The sequence below is a fragment of the Hemicordylus capensis genome, chromosome 12 (assembly GCF_027244095.1).
Source record: "Hemicordylus capensis ecotype Gifberg chromosome 12, rHemCap1.1.pri, whole genome shotgun sequence".
Taxonomy (NCBI): domain Eukaryota; kingdom Metazoa; phylum Chordata; class Lepidosauria; order Squamata; family Cordylidae; genus Hemicordylus; species Hemicordylus capensis.
The window spans coordinates 13,917,784-13,933,850 of NC_069668.1; the positions used below are offsets into that span (position 1 = coordinate 13,917,784).

Genomic DNA, 16,067 nt, shown 5'->3' on the forward strand with positions numbered 1-16,067 from the left:
GTGTGTGATGCGGCCGGTGGTGGGCTTTCCCTTCTTTGGCCCATGGCCAGCTGTCCTTGGAGCAGACACAAGAGCAGGCTGGCAGACTTTGTCCAGGCGGTGCTTTCGGAGCAACAGGCGTGCCATGCGCTCTCTCTCTCTCTCTCTCTCTCTCTCGCTCTCTTCCCCCCACATCTCAGAGACCGGACTTCTGCAGCATCTCTCCGCCCCTTTCCACCGCTGCCCCTGGCCATGGGGCGGACTCCCGAAGAAACCCAAAGGCAGAGTTAGCCTTCAAGGACCGGATTGTCACCCCCCCCCGAGGGAGAACCTCCTGGCTGGCCGTGGGGAGGGGAGGGGGACGTGGCCCCAGAGACCAGGCAGGCGCACATCTGGCCCGGCTTTTGCGGTGGGCTCCATCACCTGCGCGCCTCTGGATTGCTCCACAAGATTCCTTGAGATTTCTGGGAAGAACTGGGGGGTGATCCTCTCCCCGAGCAGGCGAGTGGCGCTCTTCGGTCCTTGCCGTCACCGCAGGCGACGTTCCAGAATGCGGCCAGGAGGGATGTGGGCAGCTGCTGCCTTCCCGAGTCAGAGCATCGGTCCCTCTAACTCTGGGTTGCCAGCACTGACCGGCAGCAGCTCTCTGAGTCCTCAGGCAGGAGTCTCTCCCGGTTCCGCCTGGAGCTGCTGCCAGGGATTGAACCTGGGACCTTCTGCGTGCAAAGGAGATGCTCTTCCGCGGAGCTGGTCAGTGTAGGGGACCCTGAGGTGGATGAGCCCATGGTCTGAAACAAGGCCCTTTGCTAGAAAAGGGATGGGGGTTTAGTTCAGTGGCAGGGCATCTGCTTTGCAGGCAGAAGGTCCCAGGTTCCAATCCTGGCAGGATCTCCAGGTGGAAAGCTTGGAGAGCCGCTGCCAGTCAGTGTTGTCGACCCTGCGCAAGATGGGCCCATGGTCTGACTCAGCAGGCAGCAGCTTCCTGTATGCTCTAATACCCAGCTCAAAGTTTCTGAAGCAACAACTGAGCAGGGCTATGTCCTCTGTTTGTGGGCGCCTTCTGCTTGGCCACCGTGAGAGAGGCAGGATGCTCCGCTTTGTTCTGTGGGGCGTGACTTGTGGTTCCATGGTGGCTAAAGCGGAGCCTCCATATTCAGAAGCAGTATACCACTGGACAAGAAATGTTTATTTTTTTGCATTTCTGTACCGCCTAGTGTAGAAATCTCTAGGCGGTGTACAGATTAAAACATAACATAAAACAAAACATTTAAAATGAATTTAAAAACAGATCAAAATCCCAACAAAAACACCCATTAAAATTTAAAATTTTCAATCAATCAACAAATATGTATATACCGCTTTTTCAACAAAAGTTTCCAAAGCGGTTTACGCAGAGAAATAATAAATAAATACGATGGATCCCTGTCCCCGAAGGGCTCCCAATCTAAAAAGAAGCATAAGAGAGACACCAGCCACAGTCACTGGAGGTCCTGTGCTGGGGGTGGAGAGGGCCAGTGACTCTCCCCCTGCTCAAGAAAGAGAATCACCACATTAAAAAGGTGCCTCTTTGCCAATTTAGCAGGGGAGTTAGCATCATTGATTGATTGACTGACTGACTGACTGACTAAGTGCCATCAAATCGGTGTCCACGTAGTGACCACGTAGATAGATTCTCTCCAGGATGATCTGCCTTCAACTTGGCCTTGAAGGTCTCTCCGTGGTGCATTCGTGGCTGTCGCCATCGAGACCACTACAATATCTAGACCGCTAAAATGGAACCTCCACCTTCAGCAGCAGTATACCCCTGAACACAAGACGCTGGGGATGATCAACGGGGTTGGGGGGTGGAATTACTCCCTCCATGCTGTGCTTCAGGCAAGCCACACTGCTGACTGTGTCCCGTGAGGTTCACAACACCCCAGATCTCAAGTAGCTGCTGAGGAGCAGGTGGTGAGCTGAGCTCCTCCCAGGGTTGCAAAGGAAACGTGTCACGTGGGACAGAGGCGGCCACCTTATACTGAGTCAGACAACCCAGCTTGGTATGATCTACTCTGACAGGCAGCAGATCGACAAGATTTCAGGCAGGGGTCTTAATTCCCAGCTGTCAATCAATCGTTCTTATGGTCTTGGACCAGCACAGCCAGCCCTACCTGGAGATGCTTCCTGGGCCTGAAGCTGGAACTTTGGTCCTCCAGCTGTGGTCAGACTGCGGCTCCCGTCATCCCCGGCTATTGGCCACTGCGGCTGACAATGTTTCGCCCTTCCCAAATTTTGCAGAAGGTTTCAATTTGAATGGGTTTTTAAAACCTGAATTCGAACGCTGGGTAGAAATTGTCAAAAACAAATAGACACAAGCACACACACTCCTTGCCCTCCTGTATGTGGTCATGCTGGCCAGCTGTTTCCTGTGGCAGTGAGTTCCAGGGGTTGTTTGTATCCATTGCCTGGCCTGGCCTCCAGCGGAGACAGGGGACTGGGTCTGAGGGCCAGTTCCTGGCAGATTGCTGTGGTTCCCTATCACCCAGGCCCTGATGCTGTTGCTAGGAGTGCAGTCTGCCATTTATGTATATTCATTATTACTTTATTGAAGTTATTTCAAGTTTGCCCGTCACTGCCCCTGGCTCAAAACAAAACAAAACAAAACAAAACAAAAACCCTCCTCTTTTTTGGTATATTGTTTTGACAATGGCCTGGTTTCTTCTGTATTTGTTTTGTGTTGTGAGCCCAGCTTGGGTTGCTTTCTTCCAAAACAGAAAAACCAAATATAAATATTGAAGAACTAGTCGGTGAGGCCCAAGTCATTTCGTGTGTTCTTTCACTTCTAGGAAAGCTCAGCTAATTAAATGCACCTAACAGAATGTCCTGTTAAGGTGCTTACAAAATGTGTTATCTGTAGGTAATCAAGGGAAACATTCTTCAAATTATCTAATTGGAAGTAATCACAGAATTTATTCCAAAAATTACCCACATTTCCCCAAAATGTCACCTTGCACATGCTAGCGTAAAAAGTCATGCCTTCGGCTAATTTAAAGGGCAGGACTGTGCATGCAACATTTGTTATCGGTCGGTAATCAGGAAGGAAGAGAGTCAGAATTGCTTTTAAAATGTCCTTGGATGGTTCACTGTGTAAATACAAAAAGTAGCGCATTGAGCGCCTCCCTGCGGCAGGATGGCGCATGCAAAACGCGGGGTCTACTCTGCAAGCAGCAGGGCCCGATTTCGCCCAAACAACCCGCTCTGCGAAGCGACCCCACTCAGCGCCCCAAGCAAACACAGGGCCACTCTGCCGGCCTGGTTGCCTTCTGCGCAGGCGCTGGCGCTTGAAGCCGCGTCCCCTGCCCTTCAGGACAGAGCCGGCGGAAGGTACCATTGAGCGCTGGGGGCGGGGGGGGGTTGAGAGGGCGATTGGGAGGAGAGGGAGAGATGGGGCCTAGGGGGAGGGGGCCTTGCCTAGAACCGGGGGAGGGGGAGGGGGTTGGGGGGTTGCCGTGGGCACAGCTGGCCATAAGGTGGAGGAAATGAGGGAGGAGGGCTCCCTGCACCCCCCACCCCCTTGAGTTGTGGTAGATTCCTCCCTCCCTCCTCTCTCCCTCCCTCCCTCGCTCTGAGTCCCCCAGCTGGAGTGGGGTGGGGGGGGCAGAGGTCGGACTCCTGGTTTCCCCCTTGCCTTCAAGAGGGAGGAGGGGAATTGGGGGGGGGGAGCGCAGAGGCTGGACAACACCCCCCCCATCCCTCCAACTTTAAACATGGGGCGGGAGTCACTCGGAGGTTTCCTTGGCATTGCAAGAAGGCCAGGCAATCTCAGCCCCTGTCCTGGATGCTTTAAGTGTGTGTGTGTGGGGCGGGGGTGATGTGTTAGGGTAGACTTGACCCAGTAGGGGAGGTTCTTTTCTGGGCAGATGGAGCCGATAAGGCTGTCTAATACATGGGGGGGGGGGGCGGGCCCCAGGGTCAGAGGTGCACCTCGATCATTCTGGAGCCTGGACCTCCTGAGGCCTTGGGAGCCCCCCCCCCCGCGCTGCAAGGCAAGCCTCCTATTCAACACGCAGGTGCATGAGGGCACAGACCCTCCCCGCCCAGGACAGACGGAAGAGGAGTTGGGGGGGCCGCAGGGGGTGTCAGTCTGGGGGTAGGAGCGCCTCTGACCTGCTGGGTTCCTATGGGGAGTGACAGTGGCCCTGGGGTGGAGCCATCCTCCCTTTCGGTGTGTGTGTGTGTGTGTGTGTGTGTGTGTGTGTGTGTGGAGCCAGGATTCCCGGGTTCTTCCCGTGAGGGCAAAAGTGGGCGTAAGCGCCGGACTCCTGGGTTCCCTTCGAGCGGGAGGAGGGGCGAGTGCCGCCTGGGTTTGGGGTCTCTGCTGATCCCGGCACCCAGAGGTTGAGCCAGAACTCCTGGGTTCTGGAGCGGGCCGTGGGGACTCCTCGTGAGCTTAAAAATAAAAATAAAAATGGGGGGGGGGAGTTGTGATGTCTTTAAAAACGGGTGTTGTGTGTCAACCTCTCTGAGTCCGGTTTAAGGGGAAATGCGAACGCCAAAGTAAAAGGGGAAAAGGCAGCAGGTGAAAATCCTGACCCTGCTGCTCCTCTCTGGGAGCTGCATCGTGATGACCCCACAGACTGCGCTCAAGGCTGCCTTTCTCGGTAAAGAAGAGGACTGTGCTGGGGGGGGACCTCGAGGCTGACCCCGATGGTCAGCGCTGCCCAATGCGTCACCTGGTGTGTCTCTGCCTGTGGGCTGCCAAGTGGGGCTTGGGTGTGCTAGGGGTCCCCAGACGCGGTCAGACTACAACGCCCATCATCCCTGCTGTGGTGGCCGGGTGGGGGTGGGGGTGATGGGAGTTGTAGTCCAGCCACATCGGAGCTAACCTCTGGCTGCATGCAGGTGATCTTGTTCTCTTAGGAGGAGCTGGGGAAATAGACGGTCCAGAGATCTCCTGGGGATTGCTTTGGGGACTGGGGAAGTTGGTCCACCGTCCTGGGTCCTTCGGGAGGGAGGTGGCCTCTGTGACCGAGGAGTGTCTGGCCGCTGGGGTGGGTCAAAGTGAGTGGAAGCCCAGCAATTTGGGATTCAGGGAGTTAAGCAGCAGGCGCCCGCCTGAAACCTTGGCGCGCTGCTGCCGGTCAGGGTTGGCAGTATTGAGCTTGAGGCTCCAATGGTCGGACACGGCAGGAGGCAGCTTCCGGTGTTCCTGTGAGCTGGGCCTTCTTTGGAGTTGAGCGCGCTGGGCATGGACTCCTGGGTTCTTGGCAAAATTCGGGGGCGGGGGGGGGCTTCAGTGGCGATCGCTAAAAGATGAACGTCCTGCTTCTCAACGCAAATGTTCCCGAAACGGTTGACCCCAAGGGGTTCCCTGCTGGGCTCCTTCACCTGGATGATGGGAATTTGGAGCCTTCTGCGTGCCACCGGGCAGGGGCTCTTCCCACAGCAGATTCCCCATCCCTCCAGGGGAATATCTTGCAGGGCTCACACATGGAGTCTCCCATCCCAAGGCCAACCAGGGCAGACCCTGCTTAGCAAAGGGGGTAGGCCATGCTGGCTGCCACAGGACCAGCTCTCCTCCCACCAGGAGTGGGAAGCCAGGGGAAGATGCCAGGCAAGAATAGATGTATATTTGGTCCAAACCTTCTGCTGCCTTCTACTGAGTCAGACCCTTGGTCCACCTCGCTTAGCGTTGTCAACACTGATTGGCAGTGGCGCGCCAGGATTTCACGCAGGGGGCTTTCTCCACCCCGCCTGGAGCGGTCCTTGAACCCAGGACAAAAGGACATAAGAGCAGCCCTGCTGGATCAGGCCCCCCAAGGAAGCCCATCTAGTCCAGCCTCCTGTTTCACACAGTGGCCCACCAGATGCAGGAGTTGAAAGGGGCCGGCCCTCCCTCCTGCTGCTGTGACTCCCTTGCAACTGGGATCCAGAGGCATCCTGCCTTGGAGGCTGGAGGTGGCCTATTGCCCTCCGACTAGTAGCCCTTGATAGACCTCTCCTCCCCTCTTAAAGCCATCCAGGTTGTTGACTGTCACCCCATCTTGTGGCAGAGAATTCCACAGAGAATTCCACCTTCTGTATGCTCATCACAGAGTGTGAGAATTGGAAGGGTGACTCCTCACTTCTCTCTCAGCCTAACCTACTTCACAGGGTTGTTGTGAAAGAGAAACTCAAGGATGTAGGACACCGCTCTGGGCTCCTTGGAGGAAGAGCGGGATATAAATGTAACAATAATAATAACAATAACAAGGGACCTTGAACGTCTTTTGAGGGCAGGAATCCGCTACAGCCTCTCTAACAGGTGGCCATCCAGCCTCTGTTTGAAAACCTCCAGCCCCCCCCACCCCCACTGCATGAGGCAGACTGTTCCACTGGCCAACGGCTTTTTCAGTTTGGAAATGCTTCCCAATGTCTATCCTAAACCTACTTCCTGGCCATTTTGACTCATCGGTTCCGTGCCTCAGGAGCAACCGAAAAGACGTCTTAGGTTGGGCGACAGCTGTTCATGGCGATGGAACCTCCTCGTTTAAAGGCAGTCTACCTTGCGGAAGACTCCCAACAGCGAGGGAAGGGTCCTGCGCATGGCCCTTCTCCTTGGCGGCCCTTCAGATGCTTGAAGACTGTTCTCGCCTCCCCTTTCCGTCCTTTCTTCTCCGGGCTAAAGCGACCCGGCCTCTTCAGCCATTGCTCACATGAAATACAGGGTCTTCCTTGCTTCTTAGCGCCTGGAAACTTCGGGAGTGAGACCTCCGCTCCTGGCCTGGGGCTGCAGGAAGTGACACCGGGGCCAATTCTCGTTAGGACGAAGCAATCAGCAGAAAATCTCCAGGCTGCCAGGAAGGAACTGCTGCCTCTCCCCCCCCCCAACACTGTGGGGATTTTTAACATTAGCCCATTTCTTGCTGGTCCAAAGGTCTTTGCTTTTGAAACGCAGTCGGCCCACTGGGCACCTGGGCAGGCTGGACAGGAGACGCAATTTGCAGGCATCTGGACCAGCCGGCTGCAAGACTGAAAACCTGGGTGCTGTTTCAGGTTAAAGCCAGCTTGAGCTGCTGGCCATTCAAAAGGAGCTTTTTGGCTGGGCTGGGCCCCTTCCGGCTTCTGATCGTGTCCCTTTCCGGCAGACGGCGGGGGGGGGGGGGTCTTCAATGCCCCAGAATCCTCACTGGGTCTGCAGAAATAAAGAGAAAGATGGTTAATGATGGTTTTCTTCTTCTTCTTTTATTGCATTACATTTTTACTGTATTATTTCTCTTTCCTTAGAGCTGGGGTCCCTCGATGCTGTTGAATTCCCAACTCTCGGCTACAACAGTCGCCTCAGCATCGTCGGGGGGACCCAGTTCGAGAACCCGTATTCTAAAGTTTCAGGCCAAACCGCTGTGCAGACCTTTGTGGCGCTGTGTAATAATCCTGCTTTGTAGATTGTTGGATTAATTGTGTTTTCTCAGTCATGTTCATTCGCTGGGCTTGTGTACCGTTTTACTGGTGGGTGGTGTGTCTGATCTGTGTGTTTTTAGATTGACCCCACCTCTTTTGCATCTAATCTGATCAAATGCGACTGAAATCAGTAGAGACCGGTTTGTCAATGGCGACTCGCCTATGGCGAGTGGTGAATTCTCTCCTGGTGACCACACATGGCATAGTTTATAAGCCGAAAGAGAGCTGGTTGCACATGTGCATCCGGGTTTGCAGCATACGTGGCTTCTCTTGCCTTGTGTGGGCAGGCGTCTTGATGGGCCTCTTGCCCAATCTGAAGTGTATGTGCCATGGCTTCCAGCCTTCTGCGTTGGCACCGGAGTGGCTCTTTGAACCGACAGAAACTTGCTTCCAAGGGCACACAGCTTAGATTGCACAGTAAATGAATGAGCTTCTGTTCTCAGATCTGTTTAAATCTGCATCGGAGCGATCCGGCAATTCGGAAGTAAAAAAAAACGTTATTCTCGTCATCGGGCGACATTCAGGTCTGTATCGCGGGAGAGGCGTTTCCTCCTGTGTCTCTGAGACGCTTAAACTTGCTTAACTGGTGTACTGTCCTTGCACTCTCCTAGGTCTGCACAGCTTTGGCCTCTTTCAGTCTGATCTTGGAGAGGCTGCCAGGGAGGGAACTTGGAACCTGCAGATGCTCTTCCCAGAGCCAGCGCTCACTCATGTAGTCTCCCATCCAAATGTAAACCAGGGTGGACCCTACTTAGCAAAGGGGCCCATTCATACTTGCTACTACCAGGCCATCTCTGCTCCCTATAGTTTTGGCAGGGAGGTGCAAATCTGTTTTTAGACATTCCAGGGTGACAGGGTGCCTTGGATTAGACATGTACCCCGTTTTGCGTTATTTATTTAAAGTGTTTCTACCCCACCCCTTCGTTGTAATACTTTCCCGGGTCAGCTCACAAAATGAGTAAAGCAGAGAAAATGTGAGCGCCAGTGTGGACTAGTGGTTAGCAGTGTTCCCTCTCACGGGGATTCCCTGATGTTGTGGACTACAACTCCCAGGGTCTATGGCTTTGGCTTGGGGATTATGGGAGTTGTAGTCGTCAACATCTGGGAACCCCTGTTATTTATTTGATTTATTTCCTCCCCTTCCAAAAATGGCTCGGGGCAGTTTACACCAAAATTTTAAAAAAGTGTTAGGGGGTATTGGGCCAGGACCAGGGTGACCCGGAATCAAACCCCCCGGGGGGCTCAGCCAAGAAACTCACTCAGCGACTCTGAACCAGTGGCTTCTCTCTCGGCCTAGCCTACCTCTCAGGGTTGTTGTGAGCACAACCGCAGCGCTGGGCTCGGTCTCTCCCTCCCTCCTGCAGCGTGACGGGACGGGCGTGGTCAGCGGCCAAGCGGGTCCTGGGCGGCCTGGCTTCCTCCCTCTCCACTGGCCTCTCCGGGGGCGTCTTCTTCCTCCAGTTCCTGCAATGGCGGTACTCCGCGGAGAACCAGGAGAGCATCCAGGCCCTGCCGGCCCTGCCGGCCCTGCCCGCCCCGCCTCCCCCCACCCGCCTGGGCCACGGGGCTGGCTCCCCGCTCCTGCCCCGGCTCTGCCGCAAGATCCGCACCAAGGACACCGCCCTCTCCGCCTCCGGCTTCGGCTTCTGCTACCCCTGCGCCTACGGCTACGTGAAGCGTCGCCAGCGGTGCCCCGTCACGGGCCACGCCACAGAACTCCAGCACCTGGTCAAACTGGACACGCCTGGAAACTCACTGGCGCCACACGGCTTGGGTCCCCACGGCTTGTGGGACTACGACTCCCATCACCCCCTGCCGCCGCGGCTGCAGTGGGGCATGATGGGGCTTGTAGTCCAGCCCCACACTGGGGAACTTCTGCTCCACAGAGACACAGTGTTGTGCTTTGTGGCAGTCAGTTGCCAGAATACCTGACCTCTGAGACCCTGGATGGGCATCATACTCCCTGCACGAAAGGGAGCCAAGCGCCGACCACTAAGAATTCTCCCGTTCGCTCACGCGGCTGATTATCCCCAGCAGTTGGGAGCAGAGGGAGGTCAGGCGAGTGAGAGACCCATAGGTTGGGGCTGCACAACTGGCATCGGAATCCCGCTGGTTTGGGACTCCCGTCATCCCCAGCCACAGTGGCCCAAAGGGATGATGGGAGTTGTAGTCCAACGTCTGGAGACTGGAGATGTCTGGCCTGGAGGGCCGGCCACAACCATCCCTGTTGGTTTCCCTACCACACCCTCGCCAAATGACCCCCGACAAATCCCAGAGGGCTTGGAGTGAGTGTTTCCAAAGGCCAAAGCTCTCTTGGAGTGACACGACATCTCTGCAGCCTTCCGTTTTTTAGAAAAAATAAAGGGGCGCGATGTACGAACGCCCCCCCCCCCCGTTGCCCGGCTGTTTGGGTTCTATGAACGCATCATCACTGGAACAAGGGACTGCCAAGTATAGAATGTATTAAAAACGGCTTGATCAAGAGCGCGATCCTCGTGCTCCGAATATTTCGACATACGCTTGTTTGGTCCCCATCACCAGCACTTAAGAACTTCATTCCTTAGCTGGAAAACCTCTCCTCCCTCTGTGCCCAAAGGGTGCCAATTTCAGGTCAATCTCAGGTCAATCTCAAGGAAACTTCCTTTCCCATCTTCTAAATGTCCCAATTCATTCAAAAAGGTGGGGACTGTTTCTCCCCCGGCCCCCCCCCCCCGCACCTTGCAGGCAATAGGGAAAGAGAACTTGGTGAGCTATTTCCCAAGCTCTCAAAATATCCCTCCGCGATCTCCGTCGTTTTCCAATGAAAAATAACGGGGGAGCCATTTCCCACTGGTCCCAGCAGACGGGGGTGCTTTTTCTTGGTGCTGGGAGGGCCGTTTAAGAGAAGGAGCCCTCTCTTAAGGGGGAAAGCGCTGGGAAAGACGACGACGGAGATTTATATACAACGATGTATATTTATATACCACTTTTCAACCCAAGTTCCCAAAGCGGTTTACATAGGTATAAATAAATCAAGAGGGTCCCCTGTCCCGAAAGGGCTCACAATCTAAAAAGCGAATATAAGACAGACCCCAGCAACAGCCACTGGAGGGATGCTGTGCTGGGGTCGGAGAGGGCCAGTTGCTCTCCCCCTGTAAAATAAAGAGAATCGCCACTCTTAGAAGGTGCCTCTTGGCTCAGTTAGCAGGGGCCTTTCCCAGCACTCCCAAGAGGTTGCAGGGGCTTAAGAGGGCTCCGTTCCCCTTAAAGGAGCCCAGGCGCTGGGCAAAGCGTAACACGGCATGGGGTCAGGCAGGGTCCCCTCTAACGGAAAATCCCAGATGTTGTTGACCACAACTCCCAGCATCCTCAGCCAAAGCCCACTGCAGCTAGGGATTCTGGGAGCTGTAGTCAGCATCATCTGGGATTCCCTCTGACAGAGAACCTAGCTTTGACCAGAGCATCACACAGGCCCAACAGGCAATTCGCCAGGGGGAGCGCTCTTCGGGCTGATGGGGACAGCCATGAATGCACCACCAGGAGACCTTAAAAGCCAAGTTGATCATCCTGGAGAGACTCTCTCTATGTGGTTGCTAAGAATCGACACCGACTTGACGGCACTTAATCAATCAATCAATCAATCAATCAAAAACACATTAAGATTTAAATTTCAATTAAAAGCCTGGGAAAATAGGAATTTCCTTTGCAAATATCCCTTTGCAAGTACATAAAGGAATTTCCTTTGCAGACCCCTGCTAACTTGGTAAAGAGGCACCTTTTAATGTGGTGATTCTTTTATTTAGCAGGGGGAGAGCAACTGGCCCTACCCGCCCCCAGCACAGCATCCCTCCAGTGACTGTTGCTGGTGTCTGTCTGTTATGTTTCTTTTTAGAGTGTGAGCCCTTTGGGGACAGGGAGCCATCTTCTTTATTTGTTATTTCTCTGTGCAAAGCGCCCTGAGCCATTTTTGGAAGGGCGGTCTAGAAATCGAATACATAAATAAATAAATGTGCCTTGTAACTCCCCCAGAGCAAAAGGAGACACTTCTGAGCTGCTTTTCTAGACATAAGGCATAGCACACACCTTTGGGCGCCCACAGTGAGGCGAGGCTTTTTAAGCACTGGTGGGTTAGTGGTACGGGACGTCGAGGAGGAATCATGCAAACCGCTAAGACTGCTCAGCATTCTAGGTTACCGAGTCGTCGTATGGTTTCACGCGTCAACGTTTGCAGAAAACCCTCACCTGTTAAAAGAAAGAAAGAAAGGAAAGGAAAGAGAGATCGTGGTTACTAATCACAAAGGAAGGCCAGCCCGGTTTTTACACAATGCACGTCTCGGTGAGCTCAAAGCTCCTTTGCAGCTCTGGAATTAGGAGGCGGCCTCAGACAGTCCCTGGGTCCATCGCGCTGAGGCTTGTCTGCCTTGGCTGGCAGCAGCTTCTCCAAGGTTGCAAGCAGGGGGTCTTTCGCAGGGATTGCGCCTGGGACCTTCTGCGTGCAAAACAAATGCTCCATCCCGAAAGGTGGCAGGCATTAGTATCCCATCCAGGCCCTGAGCACAGAGAGTCCTGCTTAGCTTCAATCAGGTGGTGTTTCATAGCTCCTTCCCTCACACAGACAAGGAAATCTGATGGAGATTTAACGATGGGGAGGAGAGCTGGTCTTGAGGGAGCCAGCATGAGTGGTCCCCTTTGCTAAGCAGGGTCTGCCTTGGTTGACACTTGGATGGGAGACTACATGTGAGCACTGAAAGAGATTCCCCTTCGGGAATGGGGCCAGAACTCTGGGAAGAGCCCCTTCCTGCTTGTATGCAGGAAAGTGCCAAGTTCCCTCCCTGGCTGGGAGAGACTCCTGCCGGCCATCTTAGAGAAGCCGCTGCCAGTCTGGGTAGACAATCCTGAGCTAGATGGACCCAGGGTCTGACTCGGTATAGGGCAGCTTCTTCTATTCCTAAAAGTCTATTCAGCAACAACTCCATTTTCTCCTTCCCCTTCCCCTCCCTTTCCCTTTCTCACTCCCCTGCCCCACCGCACAGGACGCCCACCCCTCCCCAGATAAATGTCCAAACAAACGGCAAAAGATTCCTGGACAGGTGCCTGTATGGTGAGCCCTTCGGCCCTGGCAGTCATTTTACCCCAAACTAGCAGCAGTCCAGCCTCAACCCCCAAGGGGTCAGCGGCAACCAGCCCTCCGCGGCCAGTGGGCAATCCAGGCGCTCCCCATCCCCGGAGCAGAGAGGGCCCCCTGCACCAACCGGCTCGGAGAGAAGATGACCTGATCACGTCCTGGTCAGAGTCCCAACCGCAGTCGGGGCAATACCAGGCCAGACTAGACTTCGCTCATCATGGCCGATCCCACAGGCGGCTCTCGCACACACACCCCAGCCGTTGTTCGCCCCACGGCAATGCAGCCAAACCTTCTTTCCTTCTTTCCAGCTTGACTTGAAAATGGGGTGACTCGAGAGAGAGAATCCATGCTGGACATGGCCGTGGCCAATACCCGGAAGTTTTCCACACGGGGCTTGCCTTCTATCTCGCATCTCTGGGACGGAGGGGGGGTGTTCATATATCGGCCAGTTTTACCCCGACGTTGATTCTCACGCTAGAGTGTAACCTGATTTATATCTGGTGCGGGGGATTCGCTTTTTGTGTCGGGTGTTGGAGGTAACTTTGAGTTTTCAGCAAGGCCTTGCAGAAAACTTGTGGTAAAGCCTGCTGTGTGGAGAACCTCTGGGGGCGGGAGGGAGGGAGAGAGAGAGAGAGCTACACCAGTTTCCCCAATTTTTGCAGTGGGGAAAAAAATGTTAAAAGATGCAAAACAACACAGCATTCATAAAACCAGGGGTTCCCAGGGTTGACAAAATCTGATGGGTTTTTTGTTTGTTTGTTTGTTTTAAACCCTTCAAAACCAGGTTTTTAATCAATTAAATTGGATTTTAATTCTTTTTTAATCATTAAAAAAAGCACCTAGGTCAAAGAGATGATCAGGAATATTAATCATAACTGCTCGTTATATTTGATGAACATGTTAGCAGCTGTATATGGGAATGAGAGATAAGAGACTGGATCAGTCCTACTCTGCAGGTGGTGTGCATGCAGCACACACAAACCAGTGCTGGATCAATGAATACAGAGAGAATTGGGGTGGATGGAGTAGATCTGGGAGAGGAGGAGGAGGAGTCTGGATATAAAAGCAGGAGGAAGGGGAGGGGTAGAAAGTGAAACCGAAAGTGAACAGACCACACCCAAGCCAAACAGGGGAAACTTTTTCTGAGTGTATCTTCCACTGTAGAAGGGAAACACCCATCATGGCAGGAGGGAATCAAGAGACCCCATTTGGGAAAACAATATTGTAATGACGTTTCTGTACCTGTAATACGAGAGTGCAAAATGCACACCGTGCAACAATGAAATGAAAGGCCTGGTTGCCTGAAAGAAACAGCATTCATTTTATTTAACACTTCTGTTCTGCTCTTCCTCCAAGGAGCCCAGAGTACATAGTTCAGTTTCTCCTCCCCACAACCCTGTGAAGTAGCTTAGGCTGAGAGAGAAGTGACTGGCCTAGAGTCACCCAGCTAGTCTCATGGCTGAATGGGGATTTGAACAATGGGGATTTGAACTCAGGTCTCCCCGGTCCTAGTCCAGCACTCTCACCATTACACCACGCTGGTACTCTGAACATCACACACAGGGGACATGAGAAGTGTGTACCTACCTTCTGAAAATGAAACCCCCTTGGCTGGAGACATGGAAGCTGCCACATACGGAGTCAGACCCTTGGTCCATCTATCTCAGGATTGCCTACCCAGACTGGCAGCGGCTTCTCCAAGATTGCAGGCAGGAATGTCTCTCAGCCTGTCTTGCAGATGGAACCTTCATGCACGCAAGCAGGCAGGCAGGCTGGCAGGTGCTCTCCCCAGAGCAGATTCCCCATCTCCTAAGGGGAACATCTGACAGTGCTCACACATGTGGTCTCCCATTCAAATACAAACCAGGGTGGACCCTGCTTAGCAAAGGGGCCCATTCGTGGACCCTGGGGTTTGAGCTCACTTGGCACCCCCAGGCAGGGCTAAGAGCGACTGTAACCTTGGAGAAGCTGCTGCCAGTCTGTGAGGACAACACCGAGCTAGACGGACCAAGGGTCTGACTCGGTAGAGAGCAGCTTCCTATGCAGTTATTTTGCTTTGCATTATTTTTAATGCATTTACATTTAGCAATAATAATAATAATTCCTTGACCCTTCCCCCCTGCATCAACACTGGGTATCTCCTCTTTTTTAAATGCACGCTTGTTTTCCTCGCTTTCTCTCCACCCTTTTCCACACAAACTTACCTCTTGGCTCAAAGAAGCTCCGCGCACCGCCACCTTGGCTTCCGCCCTCTCTCCGTTCTCAGCCAATCGCAGCTCCGGAGGCCTGGTCACGTGGTGAACGAGAACAGCCAATCGCCGCCTCCGTGTGGAACTTTCACTCTCATGTTTGCCTGGGATCTAGAGGAATAAGGCAGGAGCGCGCTACGCCCGAAACACTCCCGGCTCCCAATCGAACGCTGGACACTGGCCAGATCGTGCAGAGTACGGAGCAAGTCCAGTTGGGGGGATCCGTTTTACCCGGCCTGATCCATCCCTGCCTGTGCATGGAGGGCGTTGCCCGTGGCCACGATCCGGTGGAAGCCGGAAATGCCGCTGCAAAGCCAGTAGCTCTTTTGCCAACTCATTCTCGGACTGTGCGCGCTGGACAGAGAGAGGTGGGCAAACTCAGGCCGATCCCTGCTGGCCCAGGGTTGAGCGGCTGGGGGCTGCCTCCAGGCTGTGCTGCTTGCCACACACACACACAAATGAGCAAAAGCAAAAATCCTATGGAGTTTTCTTGTTGTAAAATGAAGGTGGAAGGCAAGAATGCAGTAGGTGAGCATACAGGGGTCTCATGCAGATGATGCAGTAGCTATTAATAATTATACTTCTATTAAAGATCATCACTCTGCAGTGTGACAGCAGTTGCTGGAAACATCTGTCTTGGCTTTATTTCTTGTGGCTTGGCTTGATCTAAAGACCTGGGAAATTCCTGGGGATGTGGCGGGGGGGGGGGGTGGGGGGTGGGAGGAAGGAGAAACCACCAATTTTGGAATTATTGGCAGGAGAATATGGCAGAGGAGGTTGGAAGAGGCAGATGGTGGGGAAAGAAGAGCTCTCTTGTGGAGGGACGGTGAAGGTCCTGCATTTTGTGGGGGGAAACGTGTCTTTCTTTACAAATGGGTCCATCTCAGCCACGGAAACTTGTAGGAGTGTCTTAATCCAGGGGTGCATAACTCAAATGCCCCAGTGGGCTGAAACCAACCGTGACTTGGCCTGTGGGGGCCGAGGCCAAAATTAAAACAACAAAAGCATTTAAATGTGCAGCTCTTAGTCTTCTTAACACATTTCCTATAATTAGAAGTGACTTCAGTCCGACTGGAATAATTCTAGAGCAAGGTTTGACAAATCCCAGGCGCCAGGCATCCAGGGCGCCTAGAAATTTAACCGTGGTGCCTCGTTTAGGATATCCAGAGAGAGACTCATTCAATAAAACCGTGATTGGTCCCAGGAGGCCCTGTTTCTGTTCCGGTGCTTGCAAAGGGCAGAAAGGGAAGCCAAGCTCCTCTCCCCTCCGCAATGTCCATCACTAAGTCTGGTCATTTGGGCTGGCTCCTAAATCT

The 16,067-nt window shown here is 53.6% G+C and overlaps 1 protein-coding gene, 1 long non-coding RNA gene and 1 other non-coding gene across 3 annotated transcripts; all 3 read right to left on the reverse strand.

The window, feature by feature from the left end:
* Positions 1-3,171: 3,171 nt before the first annotated feature.
* Positions 3,172-8,900, reverse strand: LOC128336138 (uncharacterized). The gene is made up of 3 exons (XM_053275324.1): positions 8,701-8,900; positions 6,830-7,132; positions 3,172-3,319 (listed from the first exon to the last, which is right to left on the reverse strand). The coding sequence occupies exons 1-3, from the start codon at positions 8,898-8,900 to the stop codon at positions 3,172-3,174; spliced, it is 651 nt and encodes a 216-aa protein (XP_053131299.1).
* A 2,305-nt stretch (positions 8,901-11,205) lies between these two features.
* LOC128336164 (uncharacterized) lies at positions 11,206-13,777 on the reverse strand. Its single transcript, XR_008311841.1, has 3 exons — positions 13,745-13,777; positions 12,875-13,104; positions 11,206-11,619 (listed from the first exon to the last, which is right to left on the reverse strand). It is a non-coding gene; the product is annotated as an uncharacterized LOC128336164 (long non-coding RNA).
* Positions 12,630-12,725, reverse strand: LOC128336270 (Z30 small nucleolar RNA). The gene has a single exon (XR_008311882.1). It is a non-coding gene; the product is annotated as a Z30 small nucleolar RNA (small nucleolar RNA).
* Positions 13,778-16,067: the final 2,290 nt, after the last annotated feature.

What these genes read in the sequence shown, in the direction of transcription:
- LOC128336138 (XM_053275324.1), bottom strand. Translation starts at nt 8,900, where the DNA reads ATGCTCTCCTGGTTCTCCGCGGAGTACCGCCATTGCAGGAACTGGAGG. An exon ending in GCTCACAACAACCCTGAGAG is followed by an intron (nt 7,133 to 8,700) that starts GTAGGCTAGGCC and finishes TTATTTCTGCAG; the next exon opens with ACCCAGTGAGGATTCTGGGG. An exon ending in ATGTTAAAAATCCCCACAGT is followed by an intron (nt 3,320 to 6,829) that starts GTTGGGGGGGGG and finishes TCTGTCCTGAAG; the next exon opens with GGCAGGGGACGCGGCTTCAA.